Raw genomic sequence first — 22866 nt, forward strand, 5'->3', positions numbered from 1 at the left:
CTATCTAATTGGGGTTTTCCCTCCCAACTCTGTTTCAGAGGCAGCAGCACTGAACTGCATTTGCAGACAGCCCTTTCTCCGGGCCCCCCCTTCCAAGAACTCTTCGTCTTCCTCGGCCGACAGCCTGGTCTGGCTGGAAGGCTCCTGACGGACAAACGGGGCTTCTGTAAGTGTGTGACCCGTTCGGCTGCAGCTGTTGTTGCCAACGGAGGGAGCGGGAGACTCGGAGTAGCAGTGTTCCGTTAGTGATGCAGTGTGGCGTGAGAGGGCATCTCGTGTGCAGGGCTGCAGAGCCCTGGCTGACAGGCGTGTGTGCAACGGCGAGGACGCAAAGCTCGCGCCCGCGGAAAGCCTCACGCAGCCAGTCTGTGAGCCAAGTCCGGGGTGCAGCGCGGGGGGCCACGTTCCAAGGCCTGGCGGCCCGGGCCGCCGTCCCGGGGGCTGCCAGCTCTCGCTCCCGCCCACCACGCGCTCTGCGTCCCCGTGGCCCCGGCGGAGGGGAGGTGCCCGGCGCGCCGGTCCGAGTGCGCATCTTCTACAGGAGTCGCCAGCAGTCGGTGAGCATCGTCGTCACCACGGCCGAAACGCTACAGACTAGCAAGCTGTCCGACCCCACGGGGCTCTGCGAGGAGGCCTGTCCTCTCCCCGCGCTGTTAGTCAGTCCGTCGCAGGCACAGGGGGCCCCGACCCCCCGCGGGCGGCAGCAGGACAGTAAGTTTCCTCCGGGAAAGCGAAGGCACCACCGAGGCTCAGACCTTGTAGTAAATGTTGGCCGGGCTCTGCGGGGGCATCTCCTGGACTATGTACACCGGGTGCCCGTAGTCCCCGCTGACCTTCTCGTAGTGGGGGCAGAAGACGCTGTCCGCAGTCCTCAGCGGGATGATAATGTCACTGGGCTCCGAGCCGTTGTTGTTGCCGCCGCGCTTGGGCGTGGCCAGCGTGCTGAGCGACAGCGTGGCCGTGTGCTGCGGGGAGTGCTTGCGGTGTCTCCGCCGGTACTTGAGCAGCAGGACCACCAGCGTGATGATGATGACGATGAAGATGATGCATCCTGAAGCAATCCCGGCGAATAAGGCCACTTCGGAACCGAGGATATTGTTCCCAGAATGTCCGGCGCTGTTGCCGTCTGTGCTGGACCCTGCGGGGCGGGAAGAAGGAAGCACAGCAGTCACCTCTGAGCCCGGGGCTGGCCGGCTGCCTGCAGGGCCCCTCAGACGGGAACGCTGAGCAGGGCCTCCCCAGACCTCCCTGGCGGCCAGATGCTGGCAAACCGAGCACCTCCTTTAAGAGCAAAACGCAGAAGCCAGCAATATGGGAGACGTGACTCCCGGTCAGAGCCGACCCCACGGCTTCTTTTCTACCCGTCATCATCCTTCAGCCTCGGGGACGGGCTGTGACAGCCAGCCCTTGACCTTGTCTCACGTCTTAACCCACGTCGGCTGGCCTGCGGCCACCACAGGGAGCAGGAGGAGGGTGGGGAGCAGCCAGTGCCACACCACCTGCCTTTAAAGACAAGCCCTGCCTACCCGCAGATCCGCTCCAGAACTCACGGGGAGGATGGGGCCTGGGAAAGTGTTCAACCCGTAACTCGTTTGTATTATTTGATTTACACTTAAAGTATATTTGGAAGGCAGCAGAAACTCTCACACAGAACAGACTGCCAACCCAAATGTTCAGTACTAAAAAATTGCCTGGCATCATTATATTACCCATTTATCAGTTTGTCATAAGAATTTGACACATCTTGTCATTGAAAGTTAGAAATAACAACTTCCCTCCTTGACGCTGGGAAAGAGATGGAATTTTGCTGCAGACGCTACGTTCGTGCGACTACCAGCCAGGCCTGTGGATCCCGGCTGCGGCTGCTGACGTCTGCTCTGCGGCCACGACATAGAAAATTCACTTGTGTGGTAACAAATACATAGCTATTTGTTCAAAGACTGCAAAAAATGAAGTTAAATGACAGCCAATTGTATCCTGTATTTTAAACTTTTGCCAGGAATTCGCTTTATATTTTATCTTATACTGAAAATATGAAAAAAAAATTTCTATGAAACCACCCAAAAAAAATGTGGCATTGTGCAATATTTTAAGACATTACCATCTTAAACGTAGAAGAGGATTAATCAGGCTCTTTGTGGATCAGGTATAATTAGATGAGGCATTAGAACCTTAATTATATATACATTAACACTGACTTGAAGCTAGCGTTGCAACCAGCGCAGTAACTTGTCAGCCAACGAAAACAACTTTGATCTGCAAGAGCAGTGTCGACAATCAGCACTTAAACCTGATGAATTCGACTCTCTGAGTGTACGACTTTTGTGGGAATGAGTTATTTTGTTCTGATTGAGTAACTAATAGCAACCAACCTAGAGCAAAGATCACTGAGTCTCCTCACTACAAGGTGGCCCTCTGACGCAGAAGCACTCGGACCCCGTGCTGCCCCTACAGTGCCCGCCGGGCGGCCCGCACCGACCGAGACCCGCGCGTATCATGCTGCCCTACCTGGGTTTGGTTTGACAAAAGGACTTGTTGTTGAACTTCTTCCATTTGTCCCAGCTTCTAGTTCTGGGCGTCTTGTTGGATCATTATGCCTGGTTGACCCAGCGGAACTTGCATCTATGTGAAAAACAAACGATTACTCACAGCCCAGACAGCTGATGGGGTCTAGCTCTAGGAGCTGGATATGTATCTCAAGAGGCATGAATAGCAATGAGCATAAGATTCTTTATGCAAAGTACTGCAAGATGCAGGAATATAATTTTCCTTTTAAAACAAAATGCTTATACTAGTTATTTCAGAGGTTTAGATTGTGAGGCCATCTGTGGAAGCTATAGGGATTCTTGCATTTGGCAGGCAGAGCGTTGCAGATGACATTTCAATTTGAGCAAGCTGACTGACTACTATCCCAGTCTCTAATTAGAAGAATAATTCTTTCTGCAAAATAGGTCACCTCTAGGTGGAGAGGCTCAGTGAACACATGTCTTCTGTAGTCATGGGACAGACATGGGCAAAATGGCAGAAACTTAGTTATCGCTCTGGATATTTAAATTTTGAACCAAAGAGGTGTTTTGCTTTTAAGAAGAAAGCATCTATCTGTGTATATGTACATGGCAACAGACATTGTACCTGGCCGACCTCAACTTTTACAACTGTCTCCAATAAAAGAAGTGTCACATCAGCTGAAGGAGGAAATGTGTCAGTGGCTCAAGGGATGGAGAAAGGGTTGCTTTCGAAACTACACTGGAGAGCGAGGGGAGGCGCGCGCCAGCCATGCTGGCGCCGCACTCGCTGGGGACTCAAGCCGGCTACAGTGGCTTCGTGAAGCGGCGGGCGGTCTTTACCTTGTCCAACTTTCATGAGGATCTTCATGGCTCTTGTCTGGCACACCCCTCCCTCCTGGTTATCCAGGCCCTCCAAAGACCCATTTGATGTAGCTGATTAAAAATAAAATGGACAAAACAAAAAAATAAAGAAAAAATCAGGAAATCAATAAGCCAAGTTTACATGAACATGAAATGTCTGAAAGCAATTTGAAAAATAAGAATTCACTCTTAGTCACAAGTTTTCTGAACGTATGGGATGCTGAAAGGCAAAAAAAGAAAAACAGAAAGAAAGAAAGAAAGATGGATACAGTGTCAACACTGCCGGATGGATGACCTCTGGTTTCCAGTGTACTTAAGTGCTCTCTCCTCCCTTCGTGATCAAGGGATTTCACGTGAGTCTGGAGATGAAAGGGCCAGCATCTTCCAAAAAGCTTACTGACTACTTTGGGGTCAACCTCCAAGGAGCAAGATAGTAAATATGGTAATTTCAAAATGTAGTAATCATCACACAACACCTGCTTCCTCTACTACAGACTTTCTGCTTTGAGAACAATTACCTTGATGCTCCCTGTTTGTCAAGAGTCCAAGTTCTGTAAACACTCAAAAGAGGAGACTCCTCGCCCCTTTTCTTTCCTCAACTTTCTTTGAGCTGAAGAGATGTACTAGAATTCTGGTCTTCAAATTCTGAAGCTCTCCTCCATCATTTGGTACTCGACCCGAAAGAAGGGATGTGTTATTACCACCAATATCGACCTTGTTAAATAAATCCAAACCCCAACCAGGCTCCCTGGGGCAGAACATCTCTGGATGGACAGAGGGAACCACATGTGCCCACGGCTCTGTGAGGGCACTGGGGCAGCCCGGGACACAGGGGGACAACCTCCAGCAGCCACCTGCCTCCGGTTCACCAGCTTGACTCCCTTTCCACCTCAGGATGGAGGCGGAGGAGGAGGAGGAGGAGGAGGACAGAACATTTGACTGCTTTCAGTATGTATTTTTTTAAACAGCCTATGCTCTGCTCTGTTGAAACACACTCTTCTATCGCATTAGGATGCTGAGTTCTCTGAATAGTGTTATAACTAAAGCTGTAGAAAGACAGGCTACCCAGCACCTTGCTGAGAAACGGGCTTTCCATTCCAGGTCGAGTTCCAGAAGAGAAAAGGAGGTGGCGAGTTAGACATTTTCCTTCCTCCAAAGTTCAAGGGGCGAGGAACACAGGTGTTTCATATACGCTTCTGCCATGTAAATCCTTCTCTACTTTGATTATCAGAGTCTTGTCTACCAACACTATTAAAAGCCCTGAAAGAGGGATAGACTTTCTGGTAAAATAAATCCAAAGGTATTCTTTTAATGAGCTGTTTGTTTTCGAGGTGGCGGGGCGGCAGACACTCGTGCAGAGAAATATGCGGGCTGTGGATACCAACATCAGCTGGGAAACAAGGCACGGAATGACGTGCCTTTGGGTCTCGAGCTCTCGACTTGTACTTTCACTGTTTTTCTTACAAACAATGGCTGCCTCTTGTGTGTAGAAATGTCTCTTTGCTTATCTGAGTGTTTCCTTAACGTCCAGTCTCACAATCGTATCTCACGCTTCTGCTATTGCTGACACTGAGTTTCTCCTGGGAAACTGGGCAGAAATTGCCATAATTTTTTTCTTTTACAGTAAAAAGTAGACAGTATCTTCTTGTTGATTGTTGAGAAAATGTTTGGCAGATAAGTTAGAACAAATACCTGAGAACTTCACATGCTTGTGTGACTCTAAAAAAAAAACAAAAACTTTTCTCCCCATTTTCTCCATCTTCTCTCCCTTTTTCCTCCTCAATTTCAAAGCATCCTTCCCTCATAAAGGCTTAGAACAGTATGGGGATCTCCGAGCTGGCACTCTCTGGTTCATTTCAGAGCAGTGCTAAAATCTTCACTTAATTATTTAGAGTTTTCTCAACTGATCTTTGTCAAAATTTAGGATATGTTTTTATATAGGAAAAAAGTGGAAGAATGATGTCTTTGTGTGGCTGCTAGTTTCAAAGGTTTAGTTGACTTAATTCAAGTGGAATCTCCATGTTTTCTCAGTCACATACACATGAATGCACCCCAGTGCACAGTTAAATGACTGACTTTTTCTTGCTAAAACGTTAACACTAAGCTGATGAGTGATAAAAATAAGATCTGCAGGGTATATACCGAGAAAAAAAGGTTGTGGGGAGGAATATAGATTTATTTATTTAAACCTTGAGGTAAAAAGATCAAAGATTCAGGTCTGAAGGACAAAAATAAATTTAAAAACTCAAGAAAGGACAGACAAGGCAGGCAGAGAAGAGTCACTGGTAAGTGTAATTCAGAATAGCGTCTGCAGAGGCAGAAGCTACAAACTTCTCCTTTGCCAGTTTGGAGGTGCACTTAATTTGAGTGGCTTTTTCTTTTGATTTTAATTTGCAGGCCAGTGCCTTTCCTGAATACCAGCGCCTGCATGGGGAACTCCCTCTGGTTTACTCACAGTGATGCCTGAAGAGCCCCCAGATGTAGAGAGCTCCAAAAGAATTCAACTTAAACTGCAGGCTAGAACCTAACATCCACAGGCTGTGCATGGTAGGAAGAAGATTGTGCTTCGCATCTTTCACAGCTGGAACTTTTTTTTATTCCTCGGGGAGAAAAAAACCTCAAGCCCTGGAGATGCAGAGGGAAATTTGCAGACGCTGCCTTTGCTGAGTTCCTGGAGGTAGAGGTCACTGCTGGTGGGCCGGGGTGGGGTGGTGAAGGGGAGGGCGGGCCAAGAGGCAGGCCACTGGGTGAGGATGGTGCTTCCTCTGCATTCTGGGCTCTGCGTCTTCCCCCTTTAAGTCAGTGTGGAAGGTGCAGAGGTTATTGGAAGATATTGAAAAATTTAGTACTAACTTTGAAATAGCATCCCCAACACTTGGCTGTTTCAAAGGTGGCTACACTTTAACATACAGTTAGTTAGGTGTTCCTCCAGGAAAGATTTTTGCCTTAAGTTAGGAATGATCTCATCTGTCAGGGAAATCAGGTTTTAAGATGTTAGTACCAACTGATGCTTCTTCAGAAGGTAAATGTCATGGAAAGTTTAATTATAAAATAACTCAGAGTAACTTCAACGTACTTTCTATTTGATCCCACAGTACAAATGAATGTCTCTCCTCCCCATGACCTCCTACTGAGGAAGGGGATTGTGGGCCTAATTCCAGGGGTATCCCCTTCTCCTTCCCCGCTCCTCCTGCCTTGAGAAATGGCACAGCCTTAAGTGTCCTGTCCTGATGGCACCTTGTTACCGGCAGTGAACTCTGAAATAAAGCCCCAAGATTAATATTCTGATTTCTGCTGCAACAGTCAGTCACCAAGAGGCTTTATTTAAGAGGCTCGGTGGCCAACTCTGAAATACAAAAAGAAATTGCCAATGCTTGGAGAATAAACTCTACCTCCATTTCAGGAGACAGTGTTGCAATTATTTTACTATTGATTTGAATGTATTAGGAATTTTTAACTTTAGAGAAAGAGTAAAAATAAATTGTTAACCTCATTATATTAGTTTTTCTTTGTATTTTTCTACCAGCATCATCTAAAGCCACCACAGTCCTGCTACTAGTATACTAAATGGTTGAAATTGCCTTTAATCTTTAACTAGAAAAAAATAACACTGTTCTATCTAAGCTTTTAGTGCCCATTTTTACCCCCTCCTTGGCCCAGGGAAAAAAATAGACTTTATAAAACTAAAAATTACTAGAAAATTATCTCCATCTAGTTAGAAAACAGGTTTCAGAAAGAAACGTAGGCACTTCACCACCTGCTCTTGAAGGCTTCTGCTTCCGGGCTCTAACTGCATGTAGTGAGTGTGCTGGGATCTCGACATTGTTCCCCCAGGGCCTGATTTTAAGTGGGTGGAGATCATTGCTCAGCAAGAAAAAAGCACCCTGAGTCCACACGGCCTAAAAGTTCTCCTCACGTCTAGAAACTACTCAGCCAGCACCTGTGGTTTCCCGTGTATTTGCACAGGAACTTGCCTGCAGTGCCTCCTCACTGGGGATGGCACACTGGTTATCTGAGTAGATAAAAAGGAGAACCCGTGAGCCAAGCAGCCTGAAAAGGCAGGGATATATTCTGGCTGTGACTTTTAGATGGGGCCCATGGAGAGGAAGTCATGCTGCATTGTGACATGTCTTCATCCAGCTGTGGTTGCTCTGCACCCCGAGGAGAGGGGGCAGGGGGACCTGGCTGTTTTTACTTCAGTCTATCACTTGGGCAACGTTGTGCTAATCAGATGAAGAATTCACCTGCCGGACCTGTGCAGACAGATGGGTCCCCCTGCACGAAGAGTGAGGGCAGCACCAAAAAGTCTACAGAATAAGAGCATGACTGTGAAGGAGAACTCGGGTTATCATGGAAAGCACGGAACACCAGCTTATACTTCTGCTCCAGAGAACTGAGTAAAATACTCAAGCAAGTTTATCTTAATTGAAGTAGAGTTGATTTACAATGCTGTGTTCGTTTCTGGTGTACAGCGTAGTGATTCAGTTATACGTATACATGCATATATTCATTCTCATTATAGGTTATTATAAGATACTGAATAGAGTTCCCTGTGCTATACAGTAGGACCTTGCTGTTTATCTATTTTATATATATTGTAGTTAGTATCTACAAATCTCAAATCTAAAAAAAAAAAAAAAAAGACACTTATTTACAAAACAGAAACAAACTATTTCAAGATGCGACTTACTGGGATGGGGTCAGGACAGGGCCGGGACAGGGTGGGGAACTGATGGACACTCAAAAGCAAATATTTTTTTATCAACTTCATCAAGGAGGTCCACCAAAGAGACACAGACAATACTGAGCATACAGAGTCAGGAAAACCAGAGAGTTCAGCTTTCTCATAAGAGTAAGAACCTTGTCTTCATATAAAGCAGCCCATGGTGTAATTTGCTCTTATTTGATTATGAAACAAAGAACATTTTATGAAAACCCTCTATCAGCAGCATCCTCTTAGAGCTACTCTCTTCCTCCAGGTCACCATCCACTGGCCCTGCTAATTGTGATTTCTCAGGCCAGTGTTTCTACACATCAGTCTCTGGAAACTCAATTCAGAGCTCAAAAGCATATAACCTGGCATACTGAGGAGCCAAAAGCAACAGAATCAAGTCATAAACACAAAGAGTAAAGCTGGGACATTAAAATAAATATGACACATAAACTTGTTACTGTTTTCTTCTAGCAGGGCTAGCCAACCTTTGAGTGTCTAAAAGGAAAGAAAAAAAAAATGAAATGACATATGTAAGTTGAAAACCAGAAGGCTGATAGAAATATAACTATTTAATGTGAACATGCAACCAGGAAGTTAAGATCTACCTACTTAACACCCAGACATGAATTCAAATTGAAAATGTGGGGTGCACATTCAAGATACGCACTAAGGAAACAGGAATTCCATTTCCAGAACTCGGTGTAGTTTAATGCCTTGAATATCACGATTACCCTTTAAGACTCTAACTTAGAAAATAATTCTAAACGTGGAAATGATAATACTCACTGAATGCTAAAAATAAATGCCTTTTTAAAAAATTAATAAAAGCGTCTGGAGCAAAAACATCTGTATGATGTGCCAAAAGGAAGATGAAAAAAAAATCACTTCTTCTAACTTCTTCCCTTTTATGTGTTTCTCTGTGGATTTACAGTCAAAGAAATGACGAATATATACCATCATGATTTTCCAAGAGCCTTGCTATTTTTGCTTGGTGTAATATTAAAAAAAAAATTAGCATTATTTCAAATCATATAGCATTTCATCCCAGAATGCCTGATCTTAGAGTAAAAGTTTTATAAATACTTCTTAAAATGGCCTCAGTTGGAAAAAAGAAAAATACAAAGGAAGATACAGGATAGGTGTGCTTTTTACCCCAGGAAACTTTGTGCCAGTGGGACAGGAAGAAACACTTGAATTAAAACCACATCACCCTGGCTGCGTTTTGAAATTGTAAAGCAGTAAATCAGGCATTAAAAGGTAGTAGCTGGCTTAGCCCCAGTGACTTCTGTACAAAGTAATCCATTAGCTTCTCCAGTAGACAGAATGATTTGAAAAAATGAATTAAAAACCAGACCCTCCTCCCATATTCTGGCATTAAATGAGTAAAGGCACCAGGTATCCAGTATAAATGGATGCTCTTAAATAAAACGGTAGAATAATTTCCTCAATTTTCAGTGTTCACCATGAACAATGATTGGATCTGCTAATGACAGCTCAGAAATAAGAGTTTTTAAAAATGTAACAACCTTGAAACAGTTTAGTACACTGCTTCTCCTGGTGAGTTGACTAAAAGATTTAATGACATATGACACTGCCACTTTTGTATCACTCTTTTGGGAAGAGGGGAGAGAGGAAGAAACTAGGCAGAACTGAGTCTAAAGGAGCCAATGTAAGTTATTTTCTCTCCTATCTCATCTACCACATGAGACTTGGACACTGCGGGAGGTCACCCTATCAAGAGAACAGTAATAACATAAAGTAATCAACACTACCTCTAGAACGTAAGACATTCTAGCACAGCTCACTCATAAAATCTTTTCACCATTAACAACTGTACCCAAAGATCAAGTTAGTGACAATCATTGAAGGCTCAGAGTCATAGTTACCTTTGATGAGCTAGCCCTGGAAAGTCACTGATTACCTACAACCAGAGTGAAAAAATGGGAGAAAGAGAAGCCTTGAACGTGTGCATGTGTGTGTGTGCGTGCACACATAGGGTATATGTCATGACAGAAACACCTCCCAGCATGTACTGATGCTTTCCTGAGAAAGATCAAACTGTCCTGGCAATAAATCACCTGTCCCCTCCTTCTATAAGACGCATGCATAAACACGTGCAATCATTCGTGAGTGGCTTCTCTTTTTTCCCCCTCAAAATACTGCTTGCAACACCTTGATGTCTTGATTTTTAATCAATTCTGTTGAGGGAAAATGGCTCTTTCTAAGTCTAAAATTTTATGGCTAAAAGTTACGATGATTCATGCAGGTGGAGTCTCATTAGGGAAAATAATTTCAACCAGATTTCATTAAAAAAACTGCATCTAGTGTGCTTTCAGGGAGCTCATCTTGTCACAGCGATCCAGAGTTAACATCATGAGAATGTGACAGTCAATGGTAAGAGAACAATTACCTTTATATATGAGAGTCAACCTCATTATGCACCAAAACCTACTAAGAAAGAGGAATTATGTTTTAAAAATAGGTGGCCAGATGACCACTTCAATATAATGACCAAACTCACATTTAAAACAAAACAAAACAAAGGAGTGATGTCAGAGTTCTAAAGATAAAACATAATCCCCCATTGTCCACATTAGCTTTACTTAAGCATTCCGATTCTTTAAAAATGAGACTTCCTGGTCAAGAGATGGTGATAATATCTAATAAAAATATTCTGAGCCATGAAGAAGCGTGCGTTTGAGTGAATTATTTCTAGCACACAATTTCTAGCCCACTCCTGAGTTTTTAATGGTCTTCATCATTAAAATAGCTTTGTGGAGATGTGGAAAAGTCTAGATAGCAAAGGGTCGGAGTAAAAAGTTCATGGTGGGGAGCGCACACAGCCCGCAGACCTCCTGCTCATTCTGCCGTCCCTAATCACATGCAATGATATTAATGACCCAGTAATTGGGAGACCGCAGCACTGAAGTGGAAACCCTCCATCTGAGGCAGAGGTCATCTCTGGGTGGTAGGGCTTCACCGGTGACGGAATTAATGTCTGCTGACAGTTTAGAACATAACACTGCCGATGAGAAAATGCACCACTCTAATGGCATAATAGTTTAGATGGACGTGATGTTATTTGCTTTGACCATCTAGAGACCAGCGGTAACCCCGATAAAGCGCCCTGTCTGAATCTGCCCTACACATGAACCTAATTCCGTTCAGGGGACATGTTCTCTACTCCCAAGAATCCGGAGCAATTTTCCACATGTTTGCTTCAATAAAAGAATACCTTCATCTCCTGGCTTAACATCAGGAACAATGAAACTGGGTTACTTCACTGATGCAAAAAGCCATTTGAGAGGCAGGACTGTCTTTCAGCAACACAGTCTGGCTTCTCTGTGAAGTGAAGTGATCAGTTATGCTCCTGCCAGAGGTTTTGGCTGTCCACCCACCCATCCATCCACACAAACCGTAGCACTTATCCTTTGCTAAGGAAATGTAAAGTCTCTTATTACCTCTTTTGTACATTTGAAAGATTTTTATTATTTTTAACTTTACGACTTAGCAACTTTGTATCGAGGGGTGCAAAATACATGTGACCCTTGAACAGCACAGGGGTTAGGGACGCCGACCCACACACAGTAAAAAATTTGAGTATAACTCAGTCTGCCCTCAGTCCCCACGGTTCTGTCATATTCCAGGATTTAACCAACAGCAGATGGTGCAGTGCTGTAAGATTTACTACTGAAAAAAATCTGCCTGTAAGTGGACCCAAGCAGTTCAAACCCATGTTGTTCAAGGGTCAACTGTACTTGACAAAACACAAAGTGTAGTCTTATTGAAGAACCGGAATGAACAGGCAGTAGATCAAAACAGAAAAAAAAATTCAGAAGACCTGACAAATTGCCATGACAACCACCTTTAACCAGTGGCCCTTCTCCTTTCCTACTGTGCTGCGCAACGTGCTGAGGTCAGCTTTGGGGGCCATGATTGAGGTTGGTTACACGAGACGCAGCACGAGACAGGACCTCTGGTCCAACGCGTCTGACTCAGCACAGCGCTCTCTGGGTCCCTGCGATGGCTGCATCTGTACTGGGTGTGTGCGCACGCCCTCTCCACTGGCACCGCGTATGTGGCGTGTGCGGACGCGGACTCCTTACTACACTGTGTACGTGGTGTGCTGTGGACATACACCATCTTTCCTCTTGCTCTGCACATGTTCATACACTTGGTGAGCCAGGGGCACCGTCATAAACTAATGATGCTGGTCTAAGGGCCTGACAGCCCTGGTCTGACTTCTTCCCCTGAAACTTCATGGCTGTGTGAACTGTACTAAACTACTCCCACTTTCCAAGTTTCTCTTTCCTCACAGCGCTAAAAATTCCTCTGTCACCTGTGTTCCCAGACTACAAAGTGACACAGAATGTGGCAGGCCACCACACTCGCCTCTAAGGGATCAGACACCCAGCCTGAGACTTCAGAATGTGAGGAGCAAACGTGTGCCTCTTAAGAACTGTGTAAGTAAGTTTTCGCAAAGTAATCTTTTCATGTCTGTCTAATGCCTCTTGGCTATTTCTTAAAGTGCTTTATTTTGCTTTAAATTTTGATCTTCCCGATAAATATTTAAAAGCTATTAAGAAGGAAACTCGTTCTCATGCTTGAACGAGGTCTCCAGCACTGTTCAATTATTTACAAGTCTAAGTAAACTTTAAAAAGAGCTATCAACACAGGAGCTAGAGATATTGGGATGCATCCTATAAACCAGTAGGGGTGGTTTTATTCTGAGCGATTCCTAAACAATCCTCCTGTGCCCGAGTCGCCGCCGTCATCCCCATTCGCTCCTGGTCTTATTCAGTCTCTCCCCACTGCTTTAAGAACCAGAGTCCTCTTACTCATTCACGGTTTTTTGGGGGGGGGGGGGACAAGGAATGGTGCTCACAGGGCAATCCCTGTCTAGCCTTAAATGAGATAACCTGTCACTACTGCCCAGGTGATGCCACTCAGTGCGACCTGAGTCTCAGTCTCCAGCAGCCTGATCCTCCTGAACTCCGGGAGACACGGGATAAACATCCCCGTGGCCGTGACTCCCTCAGACCTGTGAGCCAGGAGTTTCTCGGCAGAAGGTCCCATTAAGCGGAAGCTGAGATTTTACTCCTCACAGTGTTAAGAACTTAAGCTTGGTTCATATTAAATTCAACAAGGAGCCTTACTGATACACTCTGGGAGAGAGCCTTCAATCCAGTCCAAAAAGGATTTTATGTTATGTTAAAAAAAAAAAAGTAGAAATGATGCTTCTAATCACCAGGCAGATGAAATGGTGTACCTCCCCAGCCAGCTTCAGGGACAGGGCAGCTCTGACATGTAAATCTTTTTTTCTCTAGAAGAATATTTATACTACATCGGAACGCTGCTGAAATGATCAATAAAAAGTACAGCATCTACTTTGGGTGACAGGGCACAGAGAAAAAGCCCTGGCAAGGCTGGGAGGTGGTGAGTGGGCGATGACTGTCCCTGTGGAAGCCTCCTCCCAGGCTGTCCCTTCCGGGTCTCACGGAGGATCCGCTAACAAGCTTGGGCAATGCCACCAGCAAAAAGAGGCATAAATGCTTGTTTCTTGGTAAAGGAAGCCCAAGGACAAAAGAACTTTTATAACACTTTGAGAAGACAAAAAAGAGGGAAGAGCTTATAATTAAGTTATGCAGCATTACTGAAACTTGCAAAGCCTCTGGAGTTTCATTTTGTGGATGGTTTTCAGATAAATGACACGTTCTAAGCCCCTCTCCCCCGCCCGCTAGCTTGCAGGAGAGCAGGGGTCTGCCTCGCAGCTCCCCCGCCCCGCCCCCCGCGCCCCACAGGGACCCTCAGGTGTGTGTATTTGGTGCCGGGCGTGGAAGCCAGCACTCTGCAGACACTACCCTGTTGAAATGCACATCGTGCGGAGAAAGCGGGTACTGGCATCACCACCACTTTATAGAAGCAGAGGCCGAGGAGAGACTGGTCAAGCCATTTGTCGAAGGGCCTTCCAGAACCAGCTCTGCCTGACTCCAGACTCCCAACTGCCACGTGCCTCTGTCGCTCTAAGTGGCGCCTCCATAAATCCTCCAAACACCCAGGACTCTGATGATAATTCTGTTGCAAAGCCAGCAGTTGTGGGTGGAAAGGAAAGATGTGTCTGAATGCTTGGATTCAGCAATGACCTGCAAGGTCTCAGGCATAAATCCCCACCCCAAAGTCCGAGGACACAAGTGACAGGCTGATGTGCCATCTCTGAACCTGATGACACTTAGTGATGGAGATGTAGCTTCTGCCACATTTATCGTGTAAATAATTTGTCACCTAAAGCATATAGTCACGTTGCAGAGGCCTCCCATTCTTAGAAGTCTGCATGTAAGGGGACGCTTGAAGCCTCCCTTGACTCTCTTGCTCGGGAAAGGGCTCACGGTGCGTCCAGCACGTTTGCGTGCCACCTGCCACACCTACTCCCCAGAAACAAGCAAGTCAAAAACCTAAAAGAAAAAGCCAAACAAACAAAAAAAGGAAAATAAACACTCAACAGAAATCACGGGATGGAATCTGCTGTTCTTCTGTTTTCATTCTTTAAGAACAGTGTTTCCCTATATTTGTGTGCAAGCATTTTAATTGATTTTATTTCTGCTCAGAAGCAGAGTTTATGCCGAAGAAATAGCAAAGCTGACTGCAGAGCTTTCCAATTTCACATCCTCTGATAATTTTTTTTTTAAGTGCTTTGGAGAATGAAATCAGTGAGGGGCCTATGAAATGATGACTCACTTGAACTCATTCAGTGTTTCTCAAGGAAGACTTTCCCAGGCAAGGAGAGTGAGGGGTGGCTTTAGGAAGGACCACTGTGAACACAGCAGGGTACAGCTACAGAACAACGTTCAATCAAACAGTCATTAGAAATGATGACTTGGGGGGAAGCAGTAATAGCCCAGAGGTAGAGCGCGTGCTTAGCATGCACAAGGTCCTGGGTTCTGTCCCCAGTGCCCCCACAGAGAAAAAGGAAGAAAGAAGTAATGACTTTTAGACTATTCCACAAGTCCACATCTTGGCTATGAATCTGAGGTAAAATAACGTAAAAGCCACACACAGCTAAGTCGGGAAGTGCCCAGGGCATGACGTCCTGTCCAACGGCTGGGCCCAGGCCATTGTTCGCTTATAAAGTATCAACACAATGGCGTCCATTTTCATCTGTCGCTGACTCACATAATTTTGGTCGTGTGATGAAAACTTCTTTGTAGGTATTTTGCAAGGTTTGATGTGAGGCTAGATGACCTTCGCTGGGGCGGACACTGCAAAGGGCCTCCATCCTCACCCCAACTGCTGACTCATTCAGTTCCCAGTTAGACTTCTGAAAAGGAACTGGAAACCAAGCACCAGAAAGCATCTCCAGGAAAGGGTTTTGACACAAATATGATGAAGGCTGAGAACACAGTTAGGAAAGCTTTCCTTACACCAACTGGAGTATTTTTCCAAGCCAGAGCCTCCCTGGACAATGGGCAACTTTAGAACAGATAGTTATTTTATAAACTTAAAAAAAATTAAAGACATAAAAATAACTGTAGGGTATATAACATATTTACTGTGTTTTTAAGGCAATTAAGAATCTGAATGTAATGAGAAACACACCAAATGGTCAGAACACCCCCCACCTCTGGATCATTTAAGATTAGGAGCTTTTATTATGCAAATGAAACCCAAGGCTAATTACTGAACCGAGTCACTTGAAAAAGTCAACTCTAAACATTAAGGAAACCCACATATATCATCTTGCCACTTGTCAAAGCAAATCATCATCTACGAGAGAAACTAATGAGAACGGGCAGCGTTGTCAGGTCACTTCCTAGGGGAGTTCAGGGGACACTCAGCAGACTCAAAAATACACTCCCAGTGAAAAATCAGTATTCACTTCTAAACCTTACAAGTGTGATGCCTGTATTTTACACCTGGTAACACTACCGATCAAATCACGGTGGATCCCGTTCATTCGGCTGCAGAAGAGCCCCACTAACAAGAGACCCCCTCCTGGCTGAGTGTGTCCAACCACAGAGTGGTGTGGAACTGAAGACTTCCATCTCTAGCCAGAAGAGCAGCAACAAAAGCAGTGTCTAGAGAAGAAATGAAAATTCAGAGAAATAAAGTGATCTTCTTATTAACCTCAGGAAGCAGGACTAGAACCCGGGTCTCCGGCTCTCATCCCAGTGGCTCCTGAAATCGGTTCATCTAGGGAATCACCCAACACCAGCTCCTCCCTGGGTAACTTGGACTGTTCCCCTCGGGGGCTACTCCAAACTATCGCTTCTCTTTTTCCTTCCCGTGGGAAGAAACCAGCACATGACAAGGAGGCCGTGCATACTGATAACTCTCAGGTATGAAGAAGGTGCTTACTAACCAGACAAGAGGATTTGGAGTTAAACACATGTAATACATGCATGGTAGCAACTCAAAAATACCCATATTGTTAACTCTCTCCAAGGGAAGGGACAGTCCGAAATGTGACGCGCATGTGAATTCAGGTACTTTCCACGGTGCCACCTAGGGTAGTTACTGGTTTAAGTAGGGTGTGACCCTGTGTGCACGTGGGAGGGGTTGTTTGATGTGGAAAGTGGTGACTTTCAAAAATCTCTTCATTGTTCTGGAGCCCTGGGATTCCTGAAGAGGCAACGGAAAGTCAACATTAACTTTTAAACTTTTAGAAATTTGTGCTTCTCACCCTTCCTTTCCTCTCCAGGAAAAGCTGTCCATCAGCTGGCTTTGCCGTAGGGTGGGCGGGAAATTGGTGCCTGCATTTTTGCAACGTCTGAAGCGTCTTCCTGTGTCTGGGACACGGCAGGGCCCTTTCAGCTCTCTCCTGAGCCTTCCTGGGCTTCAGGCAGACCCCTCGGCCCTGGGCCCTTTCCCTGGCCTGTGACAATCAGTCAACCAGTGGCATTCAAACTAGAAACCCTCCACTCGACTTTTAAGAGTGCTTCATTCATCCCAGACCACCACATGCTCCTGCCTTTAAACCACAACTCCAGGAGGGTGTGAAAGGCCGGCGTAGCTCGCCACCTCCTGCCACGGCACCTGCTCCTGAACCCAACAGTGAGTTTTGAGGGGAGGATAAATGAGCGATGCCATTATTGTGTGGATTCAGACGATAATTATAAATTAAGTTGCCCTTCTAAATACAAACCTGTCGTGTGTGGATAGCAAGTCGTTATTAAATGCTCACTGCATTGAACACAGAGATGCTGACTAACCACGTGTTTACCTGCACTGCTTGCGTATGGTTTCAGACTAAACCTGCAACGTTTGCTGAAATCCAACTTGCGCCCAGTGGAAACTTAGGCTCGACAAAGCCATCTTTATGAAGTCATAAACTAAGGGAAGAGGAGAGACCCTGGGTCTGTTGGCTTATTTCCACGAAGAGCCAGGTGGAAGGCTGGGCTCCAGGCATTGTGCTACTGACAAACACTTAACACAGAGGAACCGCTAATGTCCAGGGTACCTGCTCTCCAGGGACCCCCATGTTCCTTGTCCCACCCTACCCAGGGGCATTGGCCTCTGTAATGAATTCAGCATTGGGTTCAGCGCCCTATAAATGGTGTGCTACACATTAGCACCCTGGTAAGCAGTCTTACTTTAAAAAGTCTTTCCTTTTTTTTGAATACACTGTTATGCTTCCAAAAGCTTAAGGTTTTCATTTATTTTACCTAATAACTATTTTACATTTTCAAAGATTCCTCTTATTTTGTATACATTCTCACCCACCTGCTTATCTCTTCCCTCAAAATGCTTTTATTTTCATTGTATGATGACTGTTCTCTGACATCTATAATTCACCACTTTCCCTTCTCCTTTGTTACTTATCTCGCTAAGCCACTCTCCACGTAGCAAGTTGGCTTAAAAATAGGCTTGCAATCTCTGTGGCATTTCAGATTCATGGCAAAGGACAGGAATGACACAGCTCTGACTATCTTTGTTTTAATTACTAATGAATGGAGGAAAAAACAGAAAATAGTATATTATTGAGTACTTGGTAAGTATTCAATGAATTATTGGTTGTGTACTCTCCAGAGCAGCGAGGAGGTGCAGAAAGCCAAAGTTTCAATCTGATCACCAGAGACAGCAGAGCACACCCAGCGGACAGTGGCTCAGCACCTCTGACGACCTGGAGCCCGTCGGGACCAGAGAGTGGAGACGCCAGTCCAAGAAACGGAGAAAAACTCTTCCATTGCTTCGGTGATGGCAATAACGATTTCAGTCACCCAGACTGCACTCTGACAAACCCTGGGCCTGGAACAGTCCTAGCTCCGTGCCAGCACGTGGCCTGCACCTAACAGGCACACGCACAGTCTGGTTTCACAGCCTCGGGTGTGGACACTAGCTCAGACATGACCTGAAGGATACATGGTATCTGTTCCTAAAACAACGTGTCAAATGATTACGTGGATAGAAGAGAAAGTAATTCATTGAACAAACTCAAATTTTCTCTTATTCTTCTAAATCTGGTTTTAATATGCCCACGGACAGCTGTGTCTGGCAGTAACCCTCAACCTTCCAACCTATGAGCTCCATGAGGACTGGGTACCATTTTACCATCTTGTCACTGTTGAATCCCTAGCACTTATGCACAGTTTCTGGCACAGAGTAAATACTAAATGAATGAGTGGATGGATGGATGGATGGATTAATGAGTGGAGAGAAAAGTCATCGCACAAGATTTACCTATCAAAATCTGACCAATGGTTCTTAAAAATGGTTTTGTCAGTAAAAATGCTGAGTATATTCATATACATCCACTTATTTCAATACTCCAAAAACTCTAGGAGGCTTCTTCTCTTTGCGTATTTATATTAACGAGTACTATTAGTACCGGGTCCCTCATTCAATTAAGGTTTCTTTAAAAAAAAAAAAAAAAGGACAATTTTCAGCAAAGATTCCCACCAAATTATTTGCCACAATAATAATTTTAAGGAAACAAAAGTTGATACAAACCTATTTAGCTTATTCTATGTCTATAAAATAAAGGAATAGAATTATACTTACATATAATGTAATAATCTCTGTTCTTCTGAAATTCTAGACCCCAGAGGTTAGGGCTGAATTCTTGGAACTTGATGGTGAATTTCACATCCTGGTCGGGTCTGGCACAGTTGAGGAGAGGGGTGTTTTCTTTTTTAATAGTACATCTGTCTGCTTGGTCTTTATCAACCATATAAACTTTATAATATTCATACTGGCCAACAGTTTTAGAGTCCACTTTGGGGCAAATAATATCCAATTTGTCTCCTATCTGTGGATACAGTACCAGTCCTTGTCCAGGTAGAAATCTAAAAGCGTAAAAAAAAAGCACCATTGAGTTGATAAAAATGAACAGTATTCATGATAATGACAGTACAGCCAGACAACATCAATAATTTCAACCTACAGTTTTATAGACCCACACTTTTATTTATCATAAGTAACTTAGTTCAGATCAGCATGGGGTGAAAGAATTTAGGAATTATGCTTTAGAGGAAAAAAAAAAAAAGCAAGAGAAGGAGAAAGAAACCACTCTCCTTCCTCCATCCAGTAGGATCAGTCAACTTGCTGACAGTTTACCACCCCCTCGGCTTGTAACACTTCAGTTCTCCTTTGTGTAACTTCACACAGTAACTTCTCCTTGGAGGGGAGTCTGCCTTCCCGCCTGTTTGTTATTTTTTAACCGTTGGCAGCCTGGGTTTACTGGGCATGCCACAGAAGGATGGCCTCAGCTCCGGGAACAGTGGATGCACTGATTCTTTGTTGTCCTGTTAGTTTCCATTTGCTGCTGATGCTAATTAACAGACAAGTTTCATCAAGAATGTTTCAAATTACTTATCATAATTAGTCAGTCACTGATCAAACAATGGGTTTTTTATTACACTGAACAAAAGAAGCGTCTTACAAACCCATAAAAGATAACCAGAAATAATTAGCTGAGGTATTGATTCAGCTGCAAGATGAAAAGTTCCTGACTCAGGAGAACAGCAACCACTGTCCTTGCCCCACAAACCTTTTCTTCCCCCTCCCTTGAGATGTATTTTCTCCAATTAATTCGTAGAAGCAAATCTTTACAACTAAAACTACGGATACACTACCCCCCTGATGCCTACAGCTTAATGCCTCCCTCCGCCCCTCTCTTTCTTCCGAGCCACGCTGCTGAAAGATCTTTCTTAATGGGGAGCTTCTCTGAGGAACTGAAACAAGAGCTTCCTAATGAACATCCTTCTACAAGTGCTAACACTAAAAACACACTTAGAAATCGCATCTCGTTCTTTCCTCCGAAGCAGCCAAGCCTGCAGGCTCATTAAAATATTAAAGCCCGAGAACAAAGCATCACGTCAGAACCCTTCCAATCCAACCTTCTGTTTAACCAAGGGACGCCCACCGGCCACGACGATTAATGGATGATAATTCACTGAGAGAGAAAAAACAGGACGGTGAGGCACCCCCAATTTCAAATCGATACTGAGGGAACAGATGATGACTTATGCTAATGAATGGTATGAATTTTCTGAACAGTGCATGAGGTTGGTTATGAAATATCACAAAACACAACAGAAACTACGTTACAGGTTTATATCAAAACCCAGTACTTTTTAGGGCAGGAAAAAAATGCACGTTGCAGACAGTGGCTCGTCACTCTTCCCTGGAAACATGGTCTTTCAAAATCCCAGAGGGAGGGTGGTCCCCCTTTCTTTCCTCTTTTTTGTTTTTTTAACTGAGCTTGCTAAAAAGCAAGGACATATGACATTTATTTTTAAAAAAAAGGGGAGGGTGGAGAAAAGGAGTAAGTGGAAGAGAATCACCTAACCAAATACTGTGAAGCAGAATTCAAAATAAGTATTTTTTATTACTATGACAAATTTCATACAGTCATGTGTGCACCCTCGTAGAACTCTCTGGAACTGTTGGTCAATGTAGCTCGCCACTGAGCAAGAACATCTCTGTGGCCTTCTTGGCCGTTTCTACAGTCTTCTGGGGAAGTGCTTTGAAAGCCCAGCTCCAGCGGACTGGAGGACGCCCAGGGCTGTCCCCGACGTCCCGAGGCCCAGTGTAGTCTCTCAAGTCCATGCTCTCTGTGGATGAAACACCGCTCCGGCTTCCGGTGGACAGACTGAAGGACTCAGTCCGAGTATTTGTGGATGAGGCCCTTCAGTCTTTACCCCTGTGCCCCACGGTAATTTTGATGTGGTTGAGAAGTGGGGGAAGAAGCCTGACAGTGATTGGGTACCACATCGCTCACCTTCCTGACACATCCTTTTTCTCATCTCTTACTCCTCCATCTTCTTAAGAAATCTTCATTGCATCCCAGAACCAGAGACCAACTCCTGGCCGGGGTTCCCCACTCCACTCCAAACATTTTCTATTCTAAACCTGCTCCTTTAGTAGCTGGCACAGAGTGACTGCCCCGCATTAGCCACTGTTAAAAGGATTCCTAAATCACAACTGAAGTCTGCAGCCAGGCACTGGTACCTGCCTCCTCTCAGCTCTGATCTTCACCCTGAGCGACTCTGACCACGGACCACCTTCCCCGAGGGTCTGCTCAGGCTTCAGACATCCGGACCCTCAGCAGACAGATGGACTCATCTTCCTGTTCATCCGTTCAATTCCTTTAAGAAAATACATCAGACCTCCCCCCACCCGCAAGCTGCAGATCATCTCTGCACATCTCAGAACTCTCCCACATCACACCTACGTCTCAAATCTGGCTCACCCAGCTCCTTCTTCATTCAAAATGCTACCAAGATCCTGTTTCCTTCATGAAGATTGTTCTTTCCTGCTTCACCAAGACTCCCTGTGGATTTCCTCCCTGCCCAAGTAAGAGCCTCCTCGTGACTCCCTCTTCACTCACCAAATCCAAGTTCTAGTTTTTACTGGTGCTGATGGGGTGAAGTTAAGACCATTGGGCACATGGGCTGGTTTGGCTAGAAGGCTCTCCGTGGTTCAGACCATATTTTCTGAAGGTACAAACCACATAAAAAGCTTTACTGGTCAGTGATGTGGGAGCCATGTATGGGGAGAGAGCAACCCAAGGGATGTCTTATCAGAATGAAAGGGAAGGGGAGGAATCGCTAATTTCAACAAGCATGTTTGATATGCCCTTAAAGAGTAAATTCTGACAAAACCCACTATTCCTAATGTTTCCAAAAGCATCAGTTCACTTTTCAGAATACACTGTGGCGAAGAGTAGGGCAAGGATTTGATCCTTTACTCTGAAAAATGGTTTTAAGAGTTCCTAAACAAACAAACACACACTACTGCTTCTTTATTTAAATCCATACAAAAGGACCCAAGACTTGAGTGCTTTAGAGGTTTACTTTTTAAGCATACATGGCACACAGCTACACAGCTACACTAGCACAGTGGCCTCTTTAACTGATGAGATTGCGGTTTCTCTGGAGACAAAGGCTGAGGCTGAGCTGAGAGCCCAAATCACAGGTTTCTTGCGGACGTTACAACTAAGTGCGTCGAGCCCAGAAGTCCCTTTGCCTCTCAGGAGACTTCACAGTTGTTTTTTTTAAATTGAGCTATAGTTGATTTACAATATAATATTAGTTTCAGGTGTACAACATAGTGATGCAAAAGTTTTACAGTTCTACTCCATTTATAGTTACTATAAAATTCTGGCTGTATTCCCTGTGCTGGACAATACACACTCGCAGCGTATTTATTTCCTACACGGTGGTTTGTACCTCTTAATCCCCTGTCCCTATCTGGCCCCTCCCCCTCCCCTCTCCCCACCGGGAACCAGTTGTTTGTTCTCTACATCTGTGAGCCTGTTTTTTCCTTGTCATATTCACTAGTTTGTTT

General features: G+C 44.8%; 1 protein-coding gene across 1 annotated transcript in view; it reads right to left on the reverse strand.

Moving 5' to 3' along the window:
* Positions 1-527: 527 nt before the first annotated feature.
* Positions 528-22866, reverse strand: part of EFNB2 (ephrin B2) — a 41346-nt gene continuing 19007 nt past the window's right edge. The window contains exons 2-5 of the mRNA XM_010952351.3: positions 19078-19361; positions 3348-3440; positions 2509-2622; positions 528-1138 (exon numbers count right to left, since the gene is read on the reverse strand). Coding sequence (XP_010950653.1) covers positions 750-1138; positions 2509-2622; positions 3348-3440; positions 19078-19361 — 880 coding nt within the window. The 3' untranslated portion in view covers positions 528-749. The remainder of the gene's footprint in view (positions 1139-2508; positions 2623-3347; positions 3441-19077; positions 19362-22866) is intronic.

Source organism: Camelus bactrianus, chromosome 14 (genome assembly GCF_048773025.1).
Source record: "Camelus bactrianus isolate YW-2024 breed Bactrian camel chromosome 14, ASM4877302v1, whole genome shotgun sequence".
Taxonomy (NCBI): domain Eukaryota; kingdom Metazoa; phylum Chordata; class Mammalia; order Artiodactyla; family Camelidae; genus Camelus; species Camelus bactrianus.